Genomic DNA, 26,672 nt, shown 5'->3' on the forward strand with positions numbered 1-26,672 from the left:
TATAGATATTTTCTGAAAGTTTCGGTGTATACATATTAAAAAACACTGCCATCTAGTGGACATACGTCTTATTACATTAGTTTCATACCTCCTTCTGAAGATTTTTTTTCTTTTATTATTATTATCTTTAATTATGCTTGATTACTCAGTCCTTTAAGCCAGGTAATGTTTTAGAACAAGGCTGAACATGGTACAAGTATGCAACTTGAGCCATCAGTTGTTAAATTTTAAAAATTTTGGTTCTAAATCTGTGTGAAGTAAATCTTTGTGGTGCTTTTTTAATTGGTCATGCATTACAAAAATATCTTTAGCCAAACTCCTGGACAAAAAGGAGGGATGGACAAGTCTAAAATATCAAAATATTAAGCTTTTAATGGTTAAACTATTAGGCACATTTTTATATATAAAACAGAACCAACATTTTTTATGAATTATACACAATGTATGCACAGTTAATCTCATCGTTGTCATCTTCTTCTGCTTCTATCGGCTTTTCCCATTAGGGGTCGCAACAGCTGATCATCCGTCCATACCTCCCCTGTCCTCTACATCTGCCTCTTTCAAATTAACTACCTGCATGTCTTCCCTCACCACATCCATAAACCTATTCCTTGGTCTTCATCTTTTCCTCCTTCCTGGTGGCTCCATCCTCAGAATTCTTCTACCGATATACCCCACGTCCCTCCTCTGCACATGTCCAAACCATCTCAATCTCGCCTCTCTAACCTTGTCTCTAAAGCGTCCTGCATGTGTGGTCCCTCTAATAAACTTATTTTTTTAATCCTTTACTGAATCCAGCTTCCTGTCTTTTACTCAATGCCACTGTCTCTAAACCACAGTCCTATAAACTATAGATAGAATATAACAATAACCTGGTATGCTTTGACTGTACATTAATATAAAGATATATATTTATAATAATATGCTTAAGACCTATAGCTGATTCTGTTAGAGTTTTTATTCTAGTGTTGACTGTTTTTATTCATTTTTGCATATTATGCTTTTTTATTTATTTAATTGTCAACAAAAAAAATACCAACAGTTTCTATACTAATATAATATCACATGCAAACTCAAAATAAATTATGCAATGAATGTGGTGCAGTCTAACAGTTCTACATTTTGAGTACTACATTTTCATACATTGAGCCTGAGGATTCTTTTAGTTCTGCACCGGCTGAAGATTTTGCAACCTAAAAGAGAAAAAATATAACACTGGTAATAGAATGTAATAAACTATTGATTACTGCTCTGTGTAATGTGTAAGACATTCTCTATCCCTGTCTCTGTCTCTGTCTCTCTCTCTCTCTCTCTCTCTCTCTCTCTCTCCATATGAGTGCTGGGGTTAAGCATCAACATCAAATCATTTCCACATTACACATATACTCACAATAACATATATACATTATGCAGTTATGCACAGATTAAGCATAACATCATGGCAGTATAACATTATCAGAGGTGAAGTGAATAACACTGATTATCTCTTCATCACGGCAGCTGTTAGTGTGTGCATATATTAGGCATCAAGTAAACATTTTGCTCTCAATGTTGATGTGTTAAAAGCAGGATAAAATGGGCAAGCATAAAGATTTGAGCGAGTTTGACAAGGGCCATTTTGTGATGGCTAGATGACTGGGTCAGAGGCTCATTGATGCATGTGAGAAGGCCAACAGATGAGCTACTGCAGCTCAAACTGCTGAAGAAGTTAATGCTGTTAATGCTCAATGGGTCAGAACTGTTCTGTCAGCAAAAGGAGGACCAACACAATATTAGGCAGGTGGTCATCATGCTATGCCTGATTGGTAGCTTAATGTTATGCCTCATCTGTGTATATCACAATAATAGCACGTGTGCTATTATTGTGATAATTGTATTCTTGATATTGCTATTATACTTTTAACAGTACATTATTATTGCTCACAAAGAGATTACAGTATATTGCTAATAAATAAGGTTATTACCTGACCGGATACGTGTGCCGGATGCATTTGCTGGTGTCTCATCATCCTTAACATACAAAATCAGATCAAACCTTAGTAGTGTAAATGTTACAGGGTTTCTCTTTGTGTTATTTCAGTTTCTTATTTTTAAAGGCTAGCTTTCATGTAAGGCAGGGAGTAACAGATGTAATTGCAGCTTGTCCGTTTTAGTTTTGAAGGCAGACAAATGTAAAACAAGAGCAACAAAACAACAAAAGCTTGTTTACATCGATAAACAAGTGATTGTCCACTTGAGCTACAGCCTTCACATCTCTCAGGCTGAGATCTCACATTTTTTCTTATGAAAAATGTAGTTCTGAGCACCACAGACAAATTGTCTGCAATTAATTTGTTTTAATTTTTATTATTTGCTATAAGACAAGATTTGGGAGATTTGGGACTCTGCCCAGTCAATTGGCCTGAGGATTAGATTTGTAATGGGATGTTCAAAAAGCACATTCCAAATTTGTGGACATTGGCACATCCTCATCATTTTGACATTTCAACATACACAAAATGTGTAGACCAAAGAAAGAGGTATTGTTTGTAAAAGGGGCTCAAATAGAGGATGTAGGTCTACAGTAGACTTCCTCTATACTCATGGGAATTGTACACTTTTTGCGTAATTTCATGTGTATGCACTGTATATGTAACAAGATGCATGTGTGTATATGTGTGTTTAAGAGGAAAATTTATGTATTTTATAAATAATTTTTATTAAAAAAAAATTCAATAATGAAGAATAAAAATGCTTCTTGTCAGTCAACACTTTTAATAGACAATAAAATAGTTAGATAGATCTTAAATTAGTCATTTTAAGGACTAACCCTAATATTAAACTATTGCCTATAATTTACTCACTAAATAGGTTTTAATTATTAACAAATAAATAATATATTGCTATAGGAAAGTATTCAACAAGGAGACGGTGTGAGGTGGCTTGACAGGCATGTCTGAGCTATGAGATACAGTGTTTAGATAGAAGGCACATTCACATAAGAAAATATATCCAAGCCCACCTTGGATATATTTTCTTATGTGAATGTATGTAGAGCTTTATATCTACGTCTTTGCCTTCCTCCCGCAACCTCTTTGTAAATTAACTTCACCCCGGACTTGCTTGACGACGATGAAGATGATGATGATGATGATAATGCTGATTGTGTAACTGGGATACATTTTAATTGTTTTGCTTTGTAACCCAATTTACTTTTTGTCAAGCTCTACCATGCTTCACTTGCTGTGAAGCATGGTGGTGGTAGCACCATGCTCTTCAGCTGGGACTGGGGCGGTAGTCAAGTTAAAGAGAATCATGAATAGCTCCAAATACTTTTTTATTTAAACCAGCAGAAAACCTCATTTAAACAGCTGAAGATGAAGAAAGACTTTCAGCATAGTAACGATATAAAGCACACATTTAAGATGTGGTTGTAGGGGGTGTGGTTGAGTGCAGTTTTATGAATGGATCACGAGTAGTGTGTTGGAAATGTACAATAAAAAAGAGAAGGAAAGAGGGGTTTTTTTTTTAGCTTTGAGGGTTTTTTACTGCTTACCATGTCCTCATTTCCATACATACCAAAAAACATTACGCAAGTTAACAAAGAAATTGCTACAAAGAATTTTTTTTTTTTTCAAAGTCAGATCCCAGATCTAAATCCCTTTTTTTTAGTATTTGGGGGATTTGTTGAGGACTGTTTTATGTGGGGGCAGTGTATAGGAGATTCCCTCACCAGAAATTATTTTGGAAGGAAACATAAAATAAAGTTTAATAAAGTTTATTAGACTCCTATAAGTGCTATATTAAAAAAATAAATAAACAAAGATTTAACAAAGTAGCAGTAAATACAGGCTATGCACACTTGTGCTATAATCACTCTGAAAAAAATAAAGTTTTGCCATGATTTTTCTAAGATTTATTTATTTATCTGTGTATTTCTAACTTGTACTTTTAACATGTATCCATGTTATGTCTTTGGTGCTTGGGCCCTTAATATTATGCACTTGCAGGAAAGGGTTATAAGTGAAACAGTGCTTGTTCTTTTTCCTCTAAAGTTGCATGTTTCAGTGTATTGTGTGTGGGTGGCTGAGAACATCCTACCTTGAATAGGCAAATAGTGTGCAGTAATCAGAGGACCGGTTTACAGGGCTTAGAGAAGTGTAGGTGTCTGTTAGTGAAACCTCTACAGCCTGAAAATTCTAATATAGCAAAGACAAAAGTGTAGAGACAAATTTAGTCCAGAACCTCCTGCCCTCCAAACATTTTTGACACTTTATATACTGTAGCAAATGCAGTTGGAAGAATCTCATAAACAAGTCTCCATGTACAGTATGGAACCATTTTCTCCTCAAAGGCGCAAAATGATGAAGCAATGTCGGAAAATGTCACAAATCAACCCCACCCCCCCTTTATTGTGTTAACCATACATCTATATTTGTCCCAGATCAGTATGCTTTCTTAGAGTAGCTAAAGCGAAGAACAGGGTAATTATATAATGAATTTGACATTACAGTATCAAAATGAATACTTACACTAAGAACATCATAAGTGGGAGACATGGTCTTTGGGTCCAGACTGGTGTATATGTCAACTACAGGGTTTGTAATACACTAGGGGGGGAAATTTTTAAGAACAAAAAGAAGATTCTTTTAAAACAGAAAAGTTGAACAATAGCGAGCTTAAAGAAAGTTCATACCTGAGTATCTGTATCATTCTTGCTTCGTTTTGCCCTTCTGAACACACAAAGAAAATCATTGATCATTGCAGTGTAAAAGATAAAACTCACTATCATTAGTTTTTCATATATGTGTGTGTGTGTGTGTGTGTGTGTGTGTGTGTGTGTGTGTGTGTCTTTTTTGTTGTCTTTTATGTTGTAGTTGCTTCAAATTGTACAGGACTATATTTACTACATTTCCTGCTTACTCAGCCGCTTTGTGCCCGAATGTGAGCAATGCTATGTGGTTTCCTGTTTTATATACTCTTATATGTATGTCTGTTCTTGTCAATTCAGTTCTATATTTCTATAAAAAAAAATCTGATGAAATTTTACAACTAGACAAATCCGTCTGATCTTGTTGAGCAACCTGGTGACACAAAATAATTAATAAGTCACTCTCTGTCTTATTAAATTAAGTCAATGTGCATGGTTTAAAGATTTTTTGAATCTATTGTATTAATTAATATCTGTTATATCTAGACTAAAGTATCTTGCTCTATTTGTTCATATAACTTCTCAGATAGAGCAGCTTTCTGCAACATCAACATCATACTGCTCAAAATATGTACAAAATACCCCAAACACACCACACAACATCATACATGAGTCATCTGTACCAAAAAAAACCCATAATGCTTTTCTAGCACTAACACTCATACATTTCATACACTATATGGACAAAAGTCTGTGGACAACTGACCATACGATTTGTATTTACTTTTCAAACCTCCAATTTCACATCTAGTCTCCATTTGCTGATACGATACCCTCCACTTTTTCAAGTAGATGTTTCACTAGATTTTAGAGGGTCCTTGTGGAGATTTGTGCTCATTTTACCACAAGGGCACTTCTAATGTCAGGGACTGATGTAGGGTAAAGAGGCTAGGCATGCAGACAGCATTCCAATTCATCCCAAAGTTGTTCAATAGTGTTTAGATCAGAGCACTATAGCAGAGATCTTCCACTCCAAAATATGTAAACAATATGTTCATATAGCTGGCTTTGGGCACTTGGACATTGTCATGCCAGAACAGGTTCGGGTCTCCTAGTTCGAGTGAAGGGAAATTTAATGCTACTGCATCCAAAATTGTGTGCCTCTAAATTTGTGTTAACAGTTTGGGGAAAAAACACAAATGGCTGGAAAAGTCAGTTGTCCCAATACGGTTGTCTATATAGTGTTTGTAGCAGGGTTTTCGTACGGTTTTACGGTTTTACATTTCAAAATCAAAATTTAGCCATAAAAAGTCTTCAATTCGCTGTTCTAGGTCTTAAATAATTTAAAACAGGTGTTAAAAGTTCTGGATGTTTTTTGTTTGTTTCCATGGGTGTAGTTCTTTCTTTAGCTAATCCAAGTATACTTAATTTGCTGTATTACAACAAAAAATTAGACCAACATGCAACAGAAAATCAGCTTTCTGTTATTTGTGCAGATCTCTTGTGGATTGTACCACAGAAGTATAACAGATGTAATTTTAGCTAAATGCAAAAAAATTGCAAGTTTAGCGATTCTGGGTTTAAAAATAATTAATTTAAGGCTTGGTTAAGGACAATTGCTAATAATGTATTTGTGTATGTGTTTGTGTTTTTGATGTCTTGATATAGGTTTTAAATTTCACTTTTAATGGTTTTAAAAAGTTTTTAATTTGACATGGTATTAACTGCAGACCTTTTGTATGATTTTTTGTTGTGGATTATGACTGGGCATCAACTTTTACATCAGATATTCTAAAACAAGAGCTAACATGCTAAAGGTTATCATTATGCTTCGAGGTTGAACATCAAAAATAGGCCATAGAGTGTGTGTATGTTTTATTTTTGCTTGTCATTCTGAAAGCATAATGAAAAACTTTAGCATGTTAGCTCTTGTTTTGGAATATCTGATGTAAAAGTCGATGCCCAGTCATAGTCCCCAACAAAAAATCATACACAAGGTCTGCAGATTATACCATGTTCAATTGAAAACTTTTAAAGACCATTAAGTGTGAAATTTAAGACCTATATCAATATGTGTCAAATTTTGAAACGTAGCTTTGAGGGATTCAATTGTAAAAGCATTAGTACGATGATTGATGTCTGGTGAGGAGACCTGGAACGTGGTCTGTGTTCCAGTTCATCCCAAAGCTGATCATTGGGGTTAAGGTCAAAGATCTGTACAGACCACCTGAGATCTTTCATGTTAAATTTACCAGAATATTTGTTTATAGTCCTTACTATGTCCAGTATAATTCTTAATTCTACAGTACAAAGTAATTCTTGACAGTGATTTGTATATTTGTATGTCATGTGCTCATCAGGTGTTCGTAAACATTTGACTATATATATTTCCTCCCAGCACTCACCTGATAAGATGAATCAACAAAATCAAAATTGATATTGAAAGGAATCCCACTGCTGCATATATAGCATGCTGAATCCACCACCAATCACGTTCTGAACCTGCTGTGATGCTCTTGGCTTCAATGACTTTTCAGAGAAGCAAACACATAATGTTAAATTTAGTAACACTAGTAATACTCTCACACTCTGCTAAACCCATATTCATCTTAGTTCACATTTCACTTTTCTATCTGGTATCTAGGTATGATCTCTCCAGCCTGTTTTTTGGAGAAAGCTCTCTATTGTTTCCAATCCAGTGTTTGCTTTACTTAATGTATCTGTGTCTCCTAATGACAGAACTTCCAAGCATTTTAACACAACCAATAATGGCTCAATTTCTCTTATTTATGAATATCTTTATATTTCAGTAAATCTTTTCACATATAGTGGATTTGCAAAAAACTGACTCTCTCTCGCTCTCTCGCTCTCTCGCTCTCTCTCTCTCTCTCTCTCTCTCTCACTCTCTCTCTTTATATAAATTGTATATACTATATACTCTTTGTGTATGATGTACTAACTACTCTTTTTTATGAAATTGCAACTTTTCTAATATTTGTATGTCCGCCTGTGATTGATACCTAATTTATGATGAATTTATGAAGTGAGCCTTTTTCATTTGGACATAGTCTGCATTGTCAAAAGTTTTGGCAACATAACAATGAGTGTAAGGTTTAGAAAGCCATCCGACTAATCAGATTCATGAACTGTAAATGAAACTGTAGAGACTAGAGCAGGATGATTCTGACTTCATCTTATGACTACATCTCCTGATAGACATAGTCTTTCCATGTATTTCCCCCCTCTATCAAAAGCTAGTTTATCGTTTTGACTGATCAGGAAAAAAGTGATGAAAATCATATGCTATGGACTCAACCTGAATACTTATGGAGGATACTGGGAAATTGGAACACAATGCTCATCATCACCATTATCAAAACATTGAGGTGTATTGTTTAACACAAATGACTTAATGATTTAAAAGTCTACGGAAATGGATAAAGAGTCATATTACCTCTTGCAGCACATGTGTATTCATCTCTATCGTTGTAGCTAGGTTCATCCAGATAAAGATTGTTGCATTTGGTGGGTTTGTTCATTATGTATTTGCCATTCTGGTACCAGCTAAACATATGGTGAGGAAGAGTACAGCTGGTAATACAGCTCAAAATTATTGTCTGTCCATCAGACACTTTGGTAGAATTCACCCTGACCTGAACATCTACAATAGAAATAAATGATCAGAAATACAGTATGGACATTTTTGTTTTACATTTAAACAGAAATGTATTCACCTGTAACAATCAGCTGGACCCAGAGTGAGCTACTGAAGGCTCTGTGTGGGGTACTGGTGGTGAAGTGAAAGCGGTAATCTCCCGAGTCGCTCTCTTTAAGGTCAGTCAGTCTTAAAGTGCAGTTATTCACTTTATCTCCGACAAACTCCACACGACCTGCAAACTCTTCTAAACGTCTCACGGCCTTCTGATTGAACGTCCAGTAGCTTTCATTGACTTTTTGTCCACTGGGATATAAATAAGTGCAGTGGAAGTTCACAGATGAACCTTTTAAAGCACACACTCTTCTTTGAGCATAAGTCACAGTCCAGCAATCCTTTTCCGAAACACCTGCAAGAGTCAGGCATTTTAGGAGAATAGTTTGAGATGGCGAACAGAAAGTTGTGAATTCAAATCCTAAAACTGCCAAGATGTTCCTGCTCAGCTGTTATATGTCGGTGTTGAACTGGACAAGGGTGCAGAAAATGCACTCTAGCGCATTTTATATGCAGTGAAGAATTACAGATGAAAAACAGACCTTATACTCACAGTATGCAGGGGAATAGATATTATTCACTTTGGTTTTGACTGAACAGGAGTAGCTGCCTCCTTCACCAGCACCAGCTAGATTAAGAGGCTCAGAATTTTGGAGCGCATTCACACGTATGCCGTTCTTCCACCAGGTAATCCAGTTTGTAGTCAGTCTGCAATGGGTGCTGCAGGTGAGCGTTAATGGCTGCTCCATGATGCCGGGGTGTACCTTCACCTGCAAGTCTGAACACATTTACAGCATTTGTACAACATTCTGCTTTGACTGGTTAAGGAGTGTAAAATGCTATACACAAAACTGTACTGTTATACACAATCCGCTACTGCAGTACGCACTATTGTACTGCAATACACATTGATGTACTGCAATACACAACACTGTAGTATTTTATACAATATTGTACTGCTACACAATCCTGTACTACTATACACAGTGATGTACTGCTATACACAATCCTGTACTGCTATACACAATAATTTTCTGCAATACACAATACTATTCTACTGTACACAATACTATTTTGCTATACACACTATTGTTCTGTTATATAAAATGCTGTACTGCTATACACAATCCTGTACTGCTATACATTTTTTTTTGTACTATACACAGTGATGTACTGCTATGCACTATTGTGTATAAAAGTACTTCACTTTGTATAGTAAAAACATTTACACACTACAATACACACAAATGTACTGCAATACTATTGTGTAATGCTATACACAATACTGTACTGCAATACACACTATTGTACTGCTCTACTCATTAAATATACGTGATCAGAAGAGAAACAGCACAAAAGTATAGTTTCACTTGGTTATAAATAAATCCTGTACACAATCTATGATACGTCAGTATTTTATTGAAATAATTTATAACCTGTTACTGTCAGATTCACGGCTGATGAGCTGAGATATTTCTCTCCGTTTGCTGCGACGAGCATGAAGCGATATTCTCCAGAGTCTCGCAGTCTCACGTCTCTTATTGTCAGAGTGCTGGAGTTTAGGGTCTCAGTGTGACTGACACGGCCAGCAAAGTCAAAGTCCAAAGCCAGATCCTCTGGATAATTCTCTTTCTTCCATTTATTTTTCTGTTTAGGACTGAACCAGATCACAGTGTGGATGCTGCTGTGTGTGTAAGAGCATTTGATGAACACGTGCATGGTTTCTAATGTACAGATGCTTTCATCAACACATCTTACAGGCCAGGTTTTCTGAGGAGAAAAAACTGCATAATTACACACACACACACACACACACACACACACACACACACACACACACACACACACACACACACACACACACACACAGAGTGAAAGAGAGAGAGCGTAAGAGAGAGGAAATACAGTATACACAAATTGTACTGCCTGCCATGTTCTACAACTCATTCAAGGTTCAAAGTTATTTTTTGTCTAGATTTACTATTATATTATTATGATGATGTTTTAGTGCCACAATAAAAGAATATTCTGAGAAAAGAATTATGAGCATAAAGTCGAAATTACATTCATAGCAGTAGCTGAAGTACAGGCACGCCGTTGTTGCACCAGATTCTGTGACCAATTTATTGTGTGACCTTAGAGGGTGGGTTTGCTCAAATGCATCTTAAAAATGGACACAGACAAGTTTCTATCGCGTACTTTTCGAAGAGGAATTGTTCTCAAGAGAAAGATACTCCGGCAGGCCAAAACTTTATTCTCGTAATTTCAAATGTATTCTCATTGTGCATCCAAAGACATCCAATACAATTGTGTGCCTTCAAGTTTCTAAAAAAAAAATACATTTTGAAGAAGAACCACATGGATGAAAAAAGTCAGGTGTCCCAATATTTTGTCCATATAGTGCTACCAATTAATTTATTGATTTTCTTGCATTAATAAATAAATTGATTTTTAAACTACGTTTTAGTTTGTGTATTTACCTCTGGGATAAATGATCTATCTATCCACAGATCCAAAACAAATATATAAAACAAATATAAAGAACTAGAGGAAGAAAGAGACGGTACCTTGAGCATGTATCAGAAAGATCAAGTGAAGAAAACCAGCAAACTCCAACAACATTGTAATGTTTCTGAGAGTAAGTACACAAGAGATTTCACCAAATTGTTGCTCTTGTGTGTGTATAATGTCCATGTAAGAAAAAGAAATTGTAAGCCTTAAAGAAGTTTGTAGTTACTTACAGTATTATCTCGTGGACAGAGCAGAAGTGGACTAGGCAGAGTGTATGTGTAATATGAACAGTGTTTGTTTCCTTCCTCTATTTTTTCAGACGTCGTGACAACTGTGCAAAAAAAAGGTAATATAGGAGGAAAATTAGGAAAAATTTACAAGTAGTTTATATTAAAACACTGACAGCAAAAACACAGTAAAAAACGTTTGCATTTATATAATCTTTAATATTTTAATGTCATTTATCAAGATTGAAGATTCAAGAAACATAAGAATGATTATAGATGTAATAAAGCTATAATAATCCAATTGCAAGAAACAGACGTGTGCATATATAAAGTGTAAAATATGCAATGTAAAGGTAAGGGGTTTATGTGTATGTGCAAAATATGCAGTAGTCTGATGTACTGTAGATCAGGTCCATGCTGTGCAATCTGCATATTTTTCACTTTATTAAATCTTCATATATTTTTATTAATTCTGGGGGTAATAATATTAATAATAATATGAATAAGATTCAAAAATAAGAATAACCAGCAATACATCTGCTCAAATATTTGAGGAGAAAAAAAAACTACTTATCAATTCTTTTTTAGGTCTGACTTTATAAAACTGATCTGCAAAAGTATTCTGGTTTTTAATTTGGATAATTTTTCTTTTTTTCTATTATACTGATGACAACAATATTGAAATAATATACTTTTCTATTATTTACAAATTTATTGGCAATTTATTACAATTATCTTATTCATACAGTACAACTGTAAAGTTGAGTATTGAAGGCCAAATATGGCAGTACCTTGGCAGTGCTTAGATTTGAACTCCATCTTTTGATCAGACGTTCCCAATCTTAACCACTGAGTTACCACTTCCTTCTATTATGTTTATGCAATTTCTTTGGTAGGATTCGTCTGTATTTATATAAAATCGGAATTTTTTTTTTCAAATCTGATACACCAGTTTCATTTCTACACTGGTTTTATAATATTTTCCCATATAGCCTTAAGCTTTAATTTTTTTCTTTTTTTTACACCAGTCTACACAAATACAGATATCGTATTTCTGTGAAATCTAAAATATATTCAAAGCCTTTGCAATGAGACTTGAAATGTAGCTTTCTCTAGAACATCTTCATGTTGTTTCTACACTCTGATTAGAGTCCACCTGTGGCAAATCCAGTTGATTGGACATGATTTGGAAAGGCACACACATGTCTATATAAGGTCTCACAGCTAAAACTACAACTAAAAGGAAATATCAGCACAATAAGGTCAAACAAACTGCAAGTTAAGCTAATATGACTATGTTTAGGCACAGATCTGAAAAGAATTCTAAAAGCATAGAGTTCTTAGGCTTTAAGGATTTTCTTTGGGTTATGCAGTATAGTAAAAAAAAAAAAGTCAGCGGTGAACAGTAACAAAATAAATGTAATTTGTTACTGTAGTTAAGTAGGTTTTAAATATAACTGAAGTTAATTAAGTATTTTTATGTGGGGAAGTGTTTACTTTATCACCACTTTTCAAAGTCAAATATCGTACTTTTTACTCAACTACATTTTGCGAAATCAGTTGTTCCGTTTTAAACCCTAACACCACCAATCAGGGTCGAGGGCATACTCTGTTTTAACTTGTTTTGATTTCTGGCTTGGTGGTATCTACCCATCACCAACATACAGTTCAGTGTCAGTCCAACACCAAGCAGAACATTTTGTGAAAGATAAATGATTAAAGAAACTCCTGAACTTGCCACAACGCTCATGGACTTATTTGTGCAATTTTTTTATTTCTTTTTTTTAAGTAGTTGAAAAAAGCTTTTGGGCTCATGATAATTTTAATAGCTTTCAATCAGTGTTTGAATTATTAATATTAATGGATAAGAAAATATTAATAGATTGGTGTGTTAAAAGTAACATTAAAGTCTTTTCACATAAACTGAGTTGATAAAAGCAACAGTCTTACAGTATGACAGAAATGATTAATAGGAACATTATAGCCATAATAAATCATAGTACAGTACTTTGGATACTTAAATACATTTGAAGGCAAATACTTTTGTACTTTCACTCAAAAGAAAGCATAAAGGAAGCATTTTGACTTTTACTGAAGTCATATTTCACCTACTGTATCTCTGTTTTTACTCAAATACATGGTTTGTGTACTTTGTCCACCACTGCCAAAGGTATGATCAAATCAAGTCAAATAGGATTTTGTTGTCATTACAACCATATAGAATACAGTACACAGAGAAATGGAACAATCTTTATAATACCATCATTATGACCTCATGGCTTTAGGAACCATCGATATTATACTGTAACTCCTTAAAACAGAGCACTGCATCATAGACAAGTATCTGATGAAGTAAAAATGAATGGCATTACTAAAGCAAGAAATAAACACAATAAACACAATTCAACCAGTCTCCTTTCAGCTGTAGCCACGTAGCCATGGCTGCACCACATGCATACATCATCTCTTGCAAAAACATCAATATTAACTTCGTGAAATTTTTGTGCATTGTTTCCGAGCATTACAGTTTTCATTACAGACTTGAAATGAAGGCAAGTTGTGTGTTTTTGTGCAAATTCTACAGGAAAGAAAAATCAAAAATATATATAGTTCATAAAAAGGTTGTTTTGCCTGACCTTTCCTCACAACATCCAGCTTTTCTTGTGTGTATCTGCTACCGAAGAGCTCCTTTTTTGCCAGCCATTGTGGAATAAAAAAACAGCTATTAAGTCCACACAAATATATTTGAGCGTGTGCAGTTTGCTACAGATGTGGTTCGCGAGCCCTGACAAGCACACTCTCTGACCATCCAATCAATTGTCATGAAAATACTGGTTATTGGATGCCTGCTGGATGGTCCCAGTGTGCCCAATCTAAATCTGATTGATTAAAGCAACAGCTTCATTGTTATGTTATTGATACCTTTGACCTCAGCAACACGTAATGTGGTGGCTAAAATATAATAGGATAGAAACTCTAAACTAAACTTACACTATAGGAAGCAGCACAAGTGAGAGAAGAAAGAGACACTATGAAATAAAGAGAATAGACTTTTTTAGAATATTTGAAAACAATTAATTCAAATTCATGTACTAAAATGAATTCAATGTTAGTCAGTGATATAGAGTTTAAGCCAGCAAAGAAGGTCTTGTTGGTCCTGCCATTAACCCTGACTGTTGATTGGCCAAATGAACATTACGATCAGATGGTTGTGAGATCAAAGCTGAGCTCCACCAAGCTGCCACTGTTGTGCCCTTGACCAAGGTCCTTTACTTTTGACAGCTCAGTTGTCAGTCGCTGTAGATAGGGGTGTCCACAAAAACATGTAAATTATTCTATGGAGTTAATGGAATATATCTTATTGTATAACAAAAATCTCCATAGCTAATGAGACTTAGGAGCCCTGGAGCTCTGGGGATTCGACTCTGGGATCAGACATCTCCATGAATGCAATTTCAGCGTCGTGACACAAGATGGCGCCTCATTAGCGCAAGTGTTTTTTTTTAAATATGAGTGAAGAAGAACGGCTCCTCGTCACCGTGGCAACAGCTGCTTAGCGCTAACGGTAAACAACATGGCGGCGATGGTGTGATGGAGATCTGGTTTGAGCTTTTTTTCTCTACACGTGCAGTGATTTATCTTTGAGATTTTGTATTGAAGGAGGCAGGGTAAGAGGACATATTCGAATAAAATGAATCTACCGTAGCGGAAAAGCACAGTTAAAAGAGCTAACTAGCATGTTTGTTTAACTACAAGTGTGAGTGAAGAGCAGAGATTGGGAAATGGGATCGGGGATGGGTTCTGCTGTCTGATTAATATGGAACAGAATCAGGTGCTCACGGTGACTTCTTGGGTTGAGTTTAGGTTTTCAGGAGGAAATAAAGGTGCATGCTGCAGGTTTAATTGCTGCCACGAATCCCTGAAGTCTGATGAGAGGAGATAAAACGCGCGATCTCGAAAATGTCGGAGTGGAAACGAATTTTCGATCAAAACCGAGCGATTCCTCCTCCTAACCAAACTGCCAGGCTAGCACAGGCCCAGAGCCAGGCTTTCAGACTCGTGCTCAAAAGACTGGACGGGCTTCAATTGACCCAGGTTAGCGCGCACGCGCACACACACACACACACACACACACACACACACACAGTGTCAAGCTTCAATCTTCATGATTCTACTGTATCGGCGTAGGTATGAACTCAAGCAGAATGTGGGTGATACCCTGGAGAGGGTACAAATCCAATCTAGAAGTTTGGAAACCAGAACACAAGCAATAGCCTGTAGGAAATATAATGGAAATGTGTGCAACAAAGTGAAATAAACAAAAGAACGTGATCTTTAGTATCTGATCACTGATGAGTTTTATGTCTTCGATGTGTAAAACTGGTCTGGTCTGCTTTATTTAAAAAAAAACACAGCACCATGTCTTCTGGTGTACATCCACATAACCTCCCTTCATGCCAAAGAAACCTGAAACCTAAAAACCAAACATTTAATCATTCATTCCAATCCTTTAACTTTAAGACAAGATTTTATGGTGCATAGTAATTGTTAATGGAGGAAACATGCACCTCGAAGTGCAAGCAAAGCAAGTGGTGAACTTGAGAAAGAGAAGTCTTGATGGCCACTCACTCACACTCTCTCTCTCTCACACACACACACACACACACTCACTCACTCACACCATTTACTCACACACACACACACACACACACACACACACACACACCATTTACTCACTCACTCACTCTCTCACACACACACACACACACACACACACACTCACTCACTCACTCACTCTCACACTTTCTCTCACACACACACACACACACACGCACACACACACACACACACCCATTTACTCTCACACACACACACACACACACACACACACACACACACACCATTTACTCACACACACACACACTCACTCACTCACTCACTCACTCACTCACACACACACACCCCATTTAATCACTTACTCACACTCACTCACTCACTCATTTACTCACTCACTCACTTATTTACTCACTCATTCACTCACTCACTCACTGGTATTGTCTTAGAAAATAGAGTCATGTGTGTTTGTATTGTGTCCAGGCAGAGGATGTGAGACCAGACAGATTCGAGCTACACGTCTCCCTGTTTGACAACAATCTCCATCGATTCTTTGGAAGGACTTGGAAAAGTAAACCACACCAGGCCACTAAGCGAAATCAGGAACAACCCAGCAAAGTGCATTTTAATGAGGTAGGAGATTTGTCAAGGTTCAGGTTCTGGATGGCTCACATCAGGATTTTCCAGTTAGATGGTTTTATTTTCCCCCAATTTTTCTCAGGCCACTTTTTACTTCATGTCCGTGAGTTTTATTATAAAGTACTACCCTGAACCCTGAATTATTGTTGAACCCAAAAATGGTAATACTGGCTGTTCAAACACTTTCCAAAATCTAAAACTTTCTTGTGATTCTCGGTTCTGCACAGACAAAGCAACAGCTCCACTGGGAACCAGTTAAATACGTCCTGAAAAAAAGACATTCATGCATTTTTAATGACAATTACACATATCTAGACTAAAGATGGAGCCCATGTCATCATTTCTTCTGTTTAATAGGTGATATATGGATCATTAAATAATGCATAACAAAGTAGTAAGGCATTTTCAGAAACGGTAAAGTACAACATTATTTATAACCATCCAATAAAACAAAACATTCATGATCATTTTATAATTTATAACGGAATGCAAAAAGCAATTGTTTGTATTAAGTCAAGTTTTTTTTTAACTGCAATACCTACATTTATGCCACATCATTTAAATTCTCAGGTCATTGGGTGTTAAATGTATTTTTTATACAAATGTTTTTTTAATATGCTTATGGCAATACATTGACATTCTGTAGTAGCGCAGAGACTTGCATTGTGACTAATAATGTCTGACATGAAAAAGTGCTTTTTAAGTCTATTTAGCTATAGGAGATATGAACAATCCCTGAATGTGAAAAATAAGAGCTGTTCTATTCAATCCACAACCAAATTCGGTGGTTATTGTTGATGTTTTGTTGTTTTTGGGTTTGCTGTTGTTGTCCTTGGCTGACATATTTATTATCTGATTATTTGAAAAAGGTTTTGACCTTCACAAATTGTTGTATTGGTGATGCTTTGTTTTGATTTTCACCTGTCTTTTTTCTTTAAAATGACTTGCTTTTCACGTATTGGCCGCTCTCTGGTCTTCCAGGTGGTCTGTCTTTTGTTGTCCTCATAGGCAAAACCCAGGGTTTAATCAGAGTGTAAATATTCAGAGCTGTCCATTGGTTAAATTATCAATCTAACAAACATACCTGGGCAACAAGAACCACCTGTCAATCACAAGTTCCAATATTTGAGATTTTTAAAAAAATTAATAGGTTTAAACTTAAGGTTCCATTTGTTGTTATCAAGTTGTTTAATACATCTCAATTTAAATATTAGGAAATGAAAAATTCTGATCCGTCGTATCCATCATTACCTTTTGATCTCAGACCGTAAGGTTTGGAGGGACCTTAAATATGAATCATGCTTCTGCTAACTTCTTTTTTAAATTGTATTTGTTTTTATTAATTATCATTGTTCATGGTTTGTTCTGGTTTATGGCTTAGATGGTCACAATTAAGTGTCTCAAAGGGATCATAATAACCAAAAGTAAAACAATTACGCGTCAAGACTGTTCATTCCTGACATTAAGCACAATACCCATAAAAATCGTGTGAGGTTATTGTCCAAATCATGTTTCGAGGGGAAAATCATGTCTAATAATAACTGCATGTGCCCATTGATTTGCTGCATATCTCCAGCCCTATGCTTTTAGGCTCTGAGCTGAAATCAGAACGCAGCAGCGGTTCTGCTACGAGTACCAGAGGCAGCAGGGGGGACGACTGTGTGAGATTGCAGAAGAGCTGTCAGCCATGATGGATGTTTTAATATACGCCTCGCAGAAAGACTCCCAACAGAAAGAGTGATTAGGCGAGAAAAAGAGATAATATTAAAGCAGTGCTTTCCTCTGGCCTGCCTCGAAGATAGGAAGCCTATGACAAAACAAATGTTTGCAAGACACATAAGAGTTGGTGGATGAAAGTTAATTACCAAACCTCACGTGATACAAGCTCGTTTTTTTGCCACAACAGATGGATTCGGATGAATGAAGAGCGGATTGGACATATCCGATTCAAACACACGCATTACGCAGGGTTCGCATATGCTAAATTAATCTCCTGTTCAAAATGATCATGTGGATGCTAGCTCTGCTGTTTTTTTTTCTTCCCATGAAGTCTAATTCATTTGTAATGTAATCTGTGTACTCCGAGTTTGACTCTTCGGCCTGAGCCGTCTCTGTGCGGTTCAATCTATCGGTGCTTCTGAAGATTAACATCGAAAGCCTTGCCTATGGAGGGCTTGTTGGTTTCCAGAGTACACTTATGCTTCCAGAATGTGACAAACCGGCCCCATGTGTATTGATTCTGCCTTTTTAGCCCCTCGTGAATCACTGGTTTTACTAACAAGCACTTGGAAAAGGTGCTTCATTCTGTATTCATGCTGGACTCCTTTCTGACCAACAGAGGGCACTGTGGTATCACATCACAACCGGTTATGCGTTTGGTATTTTAACATTGCTGTGGATTGCAGAGCGGCTGAACTCCTTCTCTTTGCTCGTTTATGTGTGAAAATAAGCACAGTAATTCAGCTCAGCCGCCTTTAGGCAAACTGCGCAGTGGTCGCTTCGGTAGAAAGCAGACCATTCCTAGAAGCCCTGCTGTTCAGTATGGTTGTTACTTTCGTTAGAGAGCTGCAAGTGGTCAGTGTCTTCCGCCTGCATTTGTCATCTTTAGGCTTGTCAGACAGGTCTGAATCATATCACCTATTTTACTCCTCTGATGCAACACATGCACTCACCATTGAGCGTTTCTTTAAATTCCAGTTTCAGACCCTGGATCTCTATCCAGCCAATACCACCGATTGACACAATCAAGTTTCAAGGTTGTTTATTTGTAACACACATATTATGTACATATGATGTAATGTCATGAAAGGTTTTATTTCCGTTATTTGCAGTTCGTTTATTGCCACAGGTTGCTCTCGATATTAAAAAGTTTGAATATGTGGTCACACAATTCAATAAAAAAAACTTTCTAGTTGAATTACATGTGTAGTGCAAGCATGATTATTTAGTATTAATGTTAACCAATGACAGTGTTTGGGAAAAGTTTGGGAACACCAATCAGACATAAATTTATGACCTTATATAATTATAAGCGGTGAAGTGAATAACACTGATTATCTCTTCATCATGGCACCTGTTAGTGGGTCGGATATATTAGGCAGCAAGAAATCATTTTTTCTTAAAGTTGATGTGTTTGAAGCAGGAAAAATGGACAAGCGTAAGGATTTGAGTGACTTTGAAAAGGGCCACGTTGTTATGGGGAGACGTCTGGGTCAGAGCATCTCCAAAAACACAGCTCTTCTGGGATGTTCCTGGTCTGCAGTTGTCAGTGTCTATCAAAAGTGCTCCAAGGAAGGAACAGTGGTGAACCAGAGACAGGGTCATATGCGGCCCGAGGCTCATTGATGCACGTGGGGAGCGAAGGCTCCAATCTAACAGACGAGCACCTGTAGCTCAAACCGCTGAAGAAGTAAATGCTATAATGCTCGATGGGTCAGAACAGTTTTGTCAGCAAAAGAAGGACCAACACAATGTTAAGCAGGTGGTCATAATGTTATGCCTGATTGGTTTCAAAAGTTATGCCTGGTCGGTGTATATGCTACAGACTAGATACAAAAACACATAACAATTGAACAATGAATGACTGGATGTTCTGTGAACCGACGAGTCTAAATTTGACATTTTTGGCTCCAACAGAAGAACTAAAGTAAGACAAAGAACAGGAGATAAGATGTTAGCAGACTGTTTCACATCTACAATCACTGGGTGAAAGAATACTGAACCAACATGGCACAATTCCATACTTCAACACCATGCAGTTATTTGCCAACTTCACCATACAAGATAATGAAGCATACGTCCAAACTCTGTAGGGTGTAGAGTTTTATATATCATAGAATGTGCTGCCCAGTCACTGCTGAATCAGTCAGAAAGTAATCTCCAACTAGAAAAGAACACTTTGGCAAGTTTTACAAGAAGCATGGCAAATTATTTCAGCTGAATGTTTAGAAAACTAATGGTCCATATTCCAAGAGTGTGTAAAGCTGTTATTCATGCTGAGGGAGGATTTATTTTTTAATGAAAATAGTTTAACATCTGTACATTTATATATATTTTTTTGTTTATAGTAAATAGTCCTATTAAATTACCTAATGTGTTGCATATAAACAGAAGGCACGTGCATGTGTCTCAAACACGATAAAAGACTAATTCGTCCAAAATTTGACAGGTATTTTACATTATGAAATCTCATGTGGATGTACAAACCCGATTTCAAAAAAGTTGGGACACTGTACAAATTGTGAATAAAAAGGAATGCAATAATTTACAAATCTCATAAACTTATATTTTATTTACAATAGAATATAGATAACATATCAAATGTTGAAAGTGAGACATTTTGAAATTGCCAAATATTGGCTCATTTTGATTTTCATGAGAGCTACACATTCTAAAAATGGTGGGACAAGTAGCAATAAGAGGCCGGAAAGGAATATAAGGAACAGCTGGAGGACCAATTTGCACCTTATTAGGTCAATTGGCTCAAGATGGGCAGAGGTTCACCAATTCCCCCAATGTTGTGGCAAAAAATAGTGGAGCAATAATCAGAAAGCTTGAAGTTATCATTATCTACAGTGCATAATATCATCCAAAGATTCAGAGAATCTGGAACAATCTCTGTGCGTAAGGGTCAAGGTCGGAAAACCATACTGGATGCCCGTGATCTTCGGGCCCTTAGACGGCACTGCATCACATACAGGAATGCTGTAATTGAAATCACAACATGGGCTCAGGAATACTTCCAGAAAACATTGTCAGTGAACACAATCCACCGTGCCATTCGTCGTTGCTGAGTAAAACTCTATAGGTCAAAAATGAAGCCATATCTAAACATGATCCAGAAGCGCAGGCGTTTTCTCTGGGCCAAGGCTCATTTAAAATGGACTGTGGCAAAGTGGAAAACTGTTCTGTGGTCAGACGAATCAAAATTTGAAGTTCTTTTGGGAAAACTGGGACGCCATGTCATCCGGACTAAAGAGGATAAGGACAACCCAAGTTGTTATCAGTGCTCAGTTCAGAAGCCTGCATCTCTGATGGTATGGGGTTGCATGAGTGCGTTTGCCATGGGCAGCTTACACATCTGGAAAGGCACCATCAATGCTGAAAGGTATATCCAAGTTCTAGAACAATATATGCTCCCATCCAGACGTCGTCTCTTTCAGGGAAGACCTTGCATTTTCCAACATGACAATGCCGGACCACATACTGCATCAATTACAACATCATGGCTGCATAGAAGAAGGATCTGGGTACTGAAATGGCCAGCCTGCAGTCCAGATCTTTCACACATAGAAAACATTTGGCGCATCATAAAGAGGAAGATGCGACAAAGAAGACCTAAGACAGTTGAGCAACTAGAAGCCTGTATTAGACAAGAATGGGACAACATTCCTAATCCTAAACTTGAGCAACTTGTCTGCTCAGTCCCCAGACATCTGCAGACTGTTATAAAAAGAAGAGGGGATGCCACACAGTGGTAAACATGGCCTTCTCCTAACTTTTTTGAGATGTGTTGATTCCATGAAATTTAATATCAACTAATTTTTCCCTTAAAATGATACATTTTCTCAGTTTAAACATTTGAGATGTCATCTATGTTGTATTTTAAATAAAATATTGAAATTTGAAACTTCCACATCATTGCATTCCTTTTTTATTCACAATTTGGACAGTGTCCCAACTTTTTTGGAATCGGGTTTGTAGCCACTGAATTATAGCAGGAGTATTAAGAAATTGGATTAAATTAATATATTTGTGCAGTGAGAATGTGGCTGTTGCAGGCTTCTATTTGAAAATACATGACCAAATTATGTTTGATATACAGAGACAGAGTGTTTAAATGAACTCAATTCACCCGCTTGAAACTGGAGTCTCACATTTGAATGAATTCAGATGAATTAGCTTTTTTTTTTTTGTGTACTGGGGAAAAAAAAGGAAAACTCACTGACTTGAAAGGTATTTAGAATGAAATCTGAAGTCTTAATGCCAAATTGCAACTATGCACCAACCAGGCATAACTTTATGGTCCCCAATCAGGCACAACATTATGACCACCTGCCTAATATTGTGTTGGTCCCCTTTAACTGCTAACACAGTCCCAACCTGTCGAACATTAACAGCATTAACTTCTTCAGCAATTTGAGCTACACCCCACAAGAGCTGCAGTTTTGGAGATGCTTCAGTCGTCTAGCCATCACAATTTGGTTCTTGTCAAACTCACTCAAATCCTTACGCTTGCTCATTGTACCTGCTTGTAACACATCAACTTTGAGGACCAAATGTTTATTTGCTGCCTAATATATTCCTCCCACTAACAGGTGCCATGATGAAGAAATAATCAGTGTTGTTCACTTCACTGATCATAATGTTATGCCTGATCTGTGTATATTAGAGATTGAGCTTGAGATACAGCCATAACAATTAAAACGCTTCAATTAACAAATGAAGGTGAAGAATATATAATTGGGATGCAAGGTGGTAGTTTATTGGTCAAGGCTCTGGGTTACTGGTCAGAAGGTCGGGGCTTCAAACCCCGGTATCGCCGAGTTGCCACTTTCGGCCTTAGCCTTTAGTGATCCAGGGGTACTGTATCATGGCTGACCCCAGCTTCCTAACATTGCCTGAATATGTGGATTTCACTCTATTGTAAAGTACATGTAAAAAAAAAACATTTCAACTAAATGCATTTTTCTAAATGACTATCATTCTAACTACATCCAACTACAGATACATAGGGAGGGGACATTTTTAATAAATAAATATAATAAAATATATATAATTGACAAAATGTTTCACAAAACATCTAGTTGAGACTAGAGATGTTTATGAGACGTGAGTATATATTATTTTTTCCCTTTACAGAGACTAGAGATTAGTCCTATATGAAGTGCATAGGACAAATCAGGATCAGCCTACATACATTCATCCTTAGTAGCTGCCTGATCAGGTTCCTGGTGGATTCAAATAGGCTGCTATAAAGCAAGTGAGTGCATTTGTTAGAAAATATCATGGGCAGATGCTAAAAATAATAACTGTATGAGCAGGAATTCACGGTTCATGCTGACAGTGCTGGTGTTGTTTCTTTCCAGTGTTTGCTTTGGCATAGTCGTAGGGTTCATATTCAATAATATAAAGAAAGAAATACAGATATTTGCAGCAGGAACAGATAGTGTTATTGTGGAATTGTGTTTCACATTTACAATATTCTCAGCCCTATTCACATAGGTAAGGTTCTGTATAATTGTATAGCAGGAAAAAGTTACACAGTCATTTATTAGAGGATTTTACTGTACTGTGCACTCATTGAATGTTTTAGGGTAAAGGAAACTGGAGAAACCTGGAGAAGGCCCATGTGGAAATTTTAAATTTCTATAAAGGTAGTAACTGAAAGTCCCTGGTGGTCTAGTGGTTAGGATGCGACGCTCTCACTGCTGCGGCCCGGGTTCGATCCCCAGTCAGGGAACCAACCCCAGCCACCCTTAGTGCCGGTCCCAAGCCCGGATAAATAGGGAGGGTTGCGTTAGGTAGGGCATCCAGTGTAAAAAACATGTGCCAAATCAAACATGCGGATGATCCGCTGTGGCGACCCCCTAATGGCCCGGGTTCGATCCACGGTCAGGAAACCAACCCCAGCCACTCTTAGTGCTGGTCCCAAGCCTGGATAAATGGGGAGGGTTGCATTAGGAAGGGCATCCAGCGTAAAAACATGTGCCAAATGAAACATGCGGATGATCCGCTGTGGCGACCCCTAATGGGAGAAGCCGAAAGAAAGTTTTTATAAAGGTAGTAACCAAATCAAACTGTGGAGCCTGGGACCGCGAGGTTCCTGCTACATGCTGTGCTGCCACTCTGACTTAAAGTCATCAAATATAAAGCATGGCTTATTGTCCAGTTTGAAAAGCCGAAAAATGTCTTTGAGTGACCAAATCAGAAAATTCACACTTCGATGACATAACAACTACCTTTTGAAGAAGCTTTTGATTTGTTTTGTTTTTTTTACCACTTACAGTGTGGAATGTGAGATTTCATGTTCACATACACTTCTGGTACATATTCGTCAGGCTGGAAACCCTGCAGTAAATACAAATTGCCGTTATGTTGCGAGGGTCCTCTTGTGTTTGTCTGATGCTGATCCTTTTCATGTCATTTCTCTTTCTGCCCGTCAATACACGCTTTAACAGCGGCGCTTAACCCACACGACAAAATCCATATGTGTGGTGTTGGGAGCGCTTTGCAAACAACAGTAAGTCCCCCCGTCTTTCTCCATGCGAGCTGGAAGACTTACTTCAATTATATATGTGCCGGGCAGGCAAACTTCTGACACGATCAATAATTCAGCTCCCAGGAGAGTAAACATCCCTGAGAGCAGCTGCTCCATAAAGGTTTTCTCTTGAACAGACATGGCGAAAGTACAGGGTGCAGAAATATCTTCCCAATGTCGAGCAAACGGATTAAGACGGTCGAATCTGCACTTCAGACCTCCTTTTTCTTTATCTTTTAATTCTCCATGCTCGCCTTCTTCTCGTCTGTCTGTTCTTCACCCATGCACCCGAACAGCATTGTGTAACTTTGTGCGAGTGTGTTAGCCCTTATCTAAATATAAATGTGTTTGCACTCTTGCTCAAGTTGAAAAGAATAACGGATTGAAGTGCACTGCCCTTAGAGTGCACACTTCACACCACTTTCCCTTTCTCCGCCCTCAGGTGGCTCCATCCAAGGATTATGGCCATGGAGAGAGTATACGACTCTGGGTATTCGCTTCCTCTCTGAGTGTTCCCGCTTTATTTTCTCGTGTCTAGAGAGGCCCGGCTGTCTGTGAGCTTCACGAAGGCTTCACAAGCGTACATTTGTGATAGCTCGTTTGTGAACAGGGCTTTATTTCATAGAGTAGATTTCATGGCACGATCACAACAAATTCATTCATTCATTTATTCATTCGCCACCAGTAAGCTCTTTGCATAGGGTCGTGATGGATCTGAAAATCTCTGGAACGTGTCGGAGATGGGAATACACCCTGTACGGGGCAGTTTGTCAGAGGGCAACATGGATCTCACGCGTACATTCACACACTGTTCACACCTACAGGCAATTTATAGCTCAACCAAAATGGCAGCTTGCCTTGGCTCACCAGTCAATGCAAACACTGGGCTGTCCGTATGTTGCCTGAGTGTTTTTGTGTGTATGCGTGTGTGGGGGGGATTCGGCTATTTAAGGAAACCAGGTATTTTTTTTTTTTGACCTGATGTTAAATTGTACAAATTCCGCAGGACATTATTATTACTTTAATGGTAGCCCTTAGTGGCTTTTTACTGGCCCAAACAAAAATTCAAAGGTTATTGAGTGCAAACTTTGCCATTGTTTAAAAAAATACCATTACATAATGCAAGCTAAGATATCTCTCTACATGTGCTTGTCCTGGGTAGGCCATTGGGTTTGAGTTTGTTAACACCTATCTAAGGTGCACTAGGACAGGAAAAAGGAAGCTGTTTGGGAGTCGCTTTAACTAGAAGATGGAGCACTTTAATTGGATCATGGGGGAGTAATGCAAGATCAGGCTGAAGAGTGATAAGAAAACATTACTCTGGGTAAATAGATAAAGATGAATTCGAACCATTAGTGTCCGTTTAACACCGCTTCAATTATTTAAAAGCGTGAGACACTTTGACAGAGTAGCGGCCGCAACCAAAAGGCATGGGGACGTTTCGGTAATTTCTGTGCTTGACCAATCAATGGTCCGTACTATTTTTAGCTTAGTGTGGCTCATGCAGTACCTGGTGAGAAGTGGAACCGATTTCAGCAAGGGTATATATTTAAGCATGACATAGCTTGCTTGGCGACGGAAATAGCGGCGTGGAGGCGTGTTATGGGCAATTTGCACACGCCGAGCCGTGTCACACCACCCACAGAAACATACCATTAGAGTAGCTTATCTAACTACTGACATATTTTAGAGAAATGGTTACATGTTCTATAGGTCCTGATGTCTACGTCCTGATTCAAAAAATCTAAGAAGGCCTAAGCACTTCACACACACACATGTATCCAGGACTTTTCCTAAAATATTCTTTATTTTATGTCTTCACAAAACACACCTGTAGCTTGTGTGAGATTGGCATGTTTACAATTTCCAACGTAGTAAGCTGAATGAAACAGTTGCCTCCTGTCAATATAGATGAGGCACCAGGTGTGTGTGTGTGTGTGTGTATGTGTGTGAGAGAGAGCCAATGCTTACTAATGGCCTGAGTTCTGGCCAGGCAGTCAGCAGTTTTTCTGTATCATTAACCTGGGGCTTCATCTGGCGTCTCTGCCTGGAGCATTCACTCTCAGACTATCAGCAGACCAA

The 26,672-nt window shown here is 37.5% G+C and overlaps 2 protein-coding genes across 5 annotated transcripts in view; one reads left to right on the forward strand and one right to left on the reverse strand.

The window, feature by feature from the left end:
- Positions 1-661: 661 nt before the first annotated feature.
- On the reverse strand, positions 662-11,183 carry LOC124400185. The gene is made up of 12 exons (XM_046871835.1): positions 11,081-11,183; positions 10,907-10,971; positions 9,776-10,123; positions 8,893-9,117; positions 8,365-8,694; positions 8,085-8,291; positions 7,036-7,159; positions 4,676-4,712; positions 4,512-4,589; positions 4,081-4,178; positions 1,965-2,010; positions 662-1,193 (listed from the first exon to the last, which is right to left on the reverse strand). The coding sequence occupies exons 2-12, from the start codon at positions 10,959-10,961 to the stop codon at positions 1,116-1,118; spliced, it is 1,626 nt and encodes a 541-aa protein (XP_046727791.1). The 5' UTR covers positions 10,962-10,971; positions 11,081-11,183; the 3' UTR covers positions 662-1,115.
- Positions 11,184-14,348: 3,165 nt separating this feature from the next.
- nphp4 (nephronophthisis 4) overlaps positions 14,349-26,672 on the forward strand; it is a 203,524-nt gene continuing 191,200 nt past the window's right edge. For 2 of the 4 annotated variants that reach the window (XM_046871942.1, XM_046871945.1), the window contains exons 1-2: positions 14,350-15,172; positions 16,175-16,324. In XM_046871942.1, the coding sequence (XP_046727898.1) occupies positions 15,038-15,172; positions 16,175-16,324 (285 nt within the window). In that variant the 5' untranslated portion in view covers positions 14,350-15,037. Of the gene's footprint in view, positions 15,173-16,174; positions 16,325-26,672 lie in introns of all 4 variants that reach the window. The other 2 variants (XM_046871944.1, XR_006928342.1) reach the window with 2 other exon arrangements.

The sequence above is a fragment of the Silurus meridionalis genome, chromosome 17, assembly GCF_014805685.1.
Source record: "Silurus meridionalis isolate SWU-2019-XX chromosome 17, ASM1480568v1, whole genome shotgun sequence".
NCBI classification, from domain to species: Eukaryota; Metazoa; Chordata; class Actinopteri; order Siluriformes; family Siluridae; genus Silurus; species Silurus meridionalis.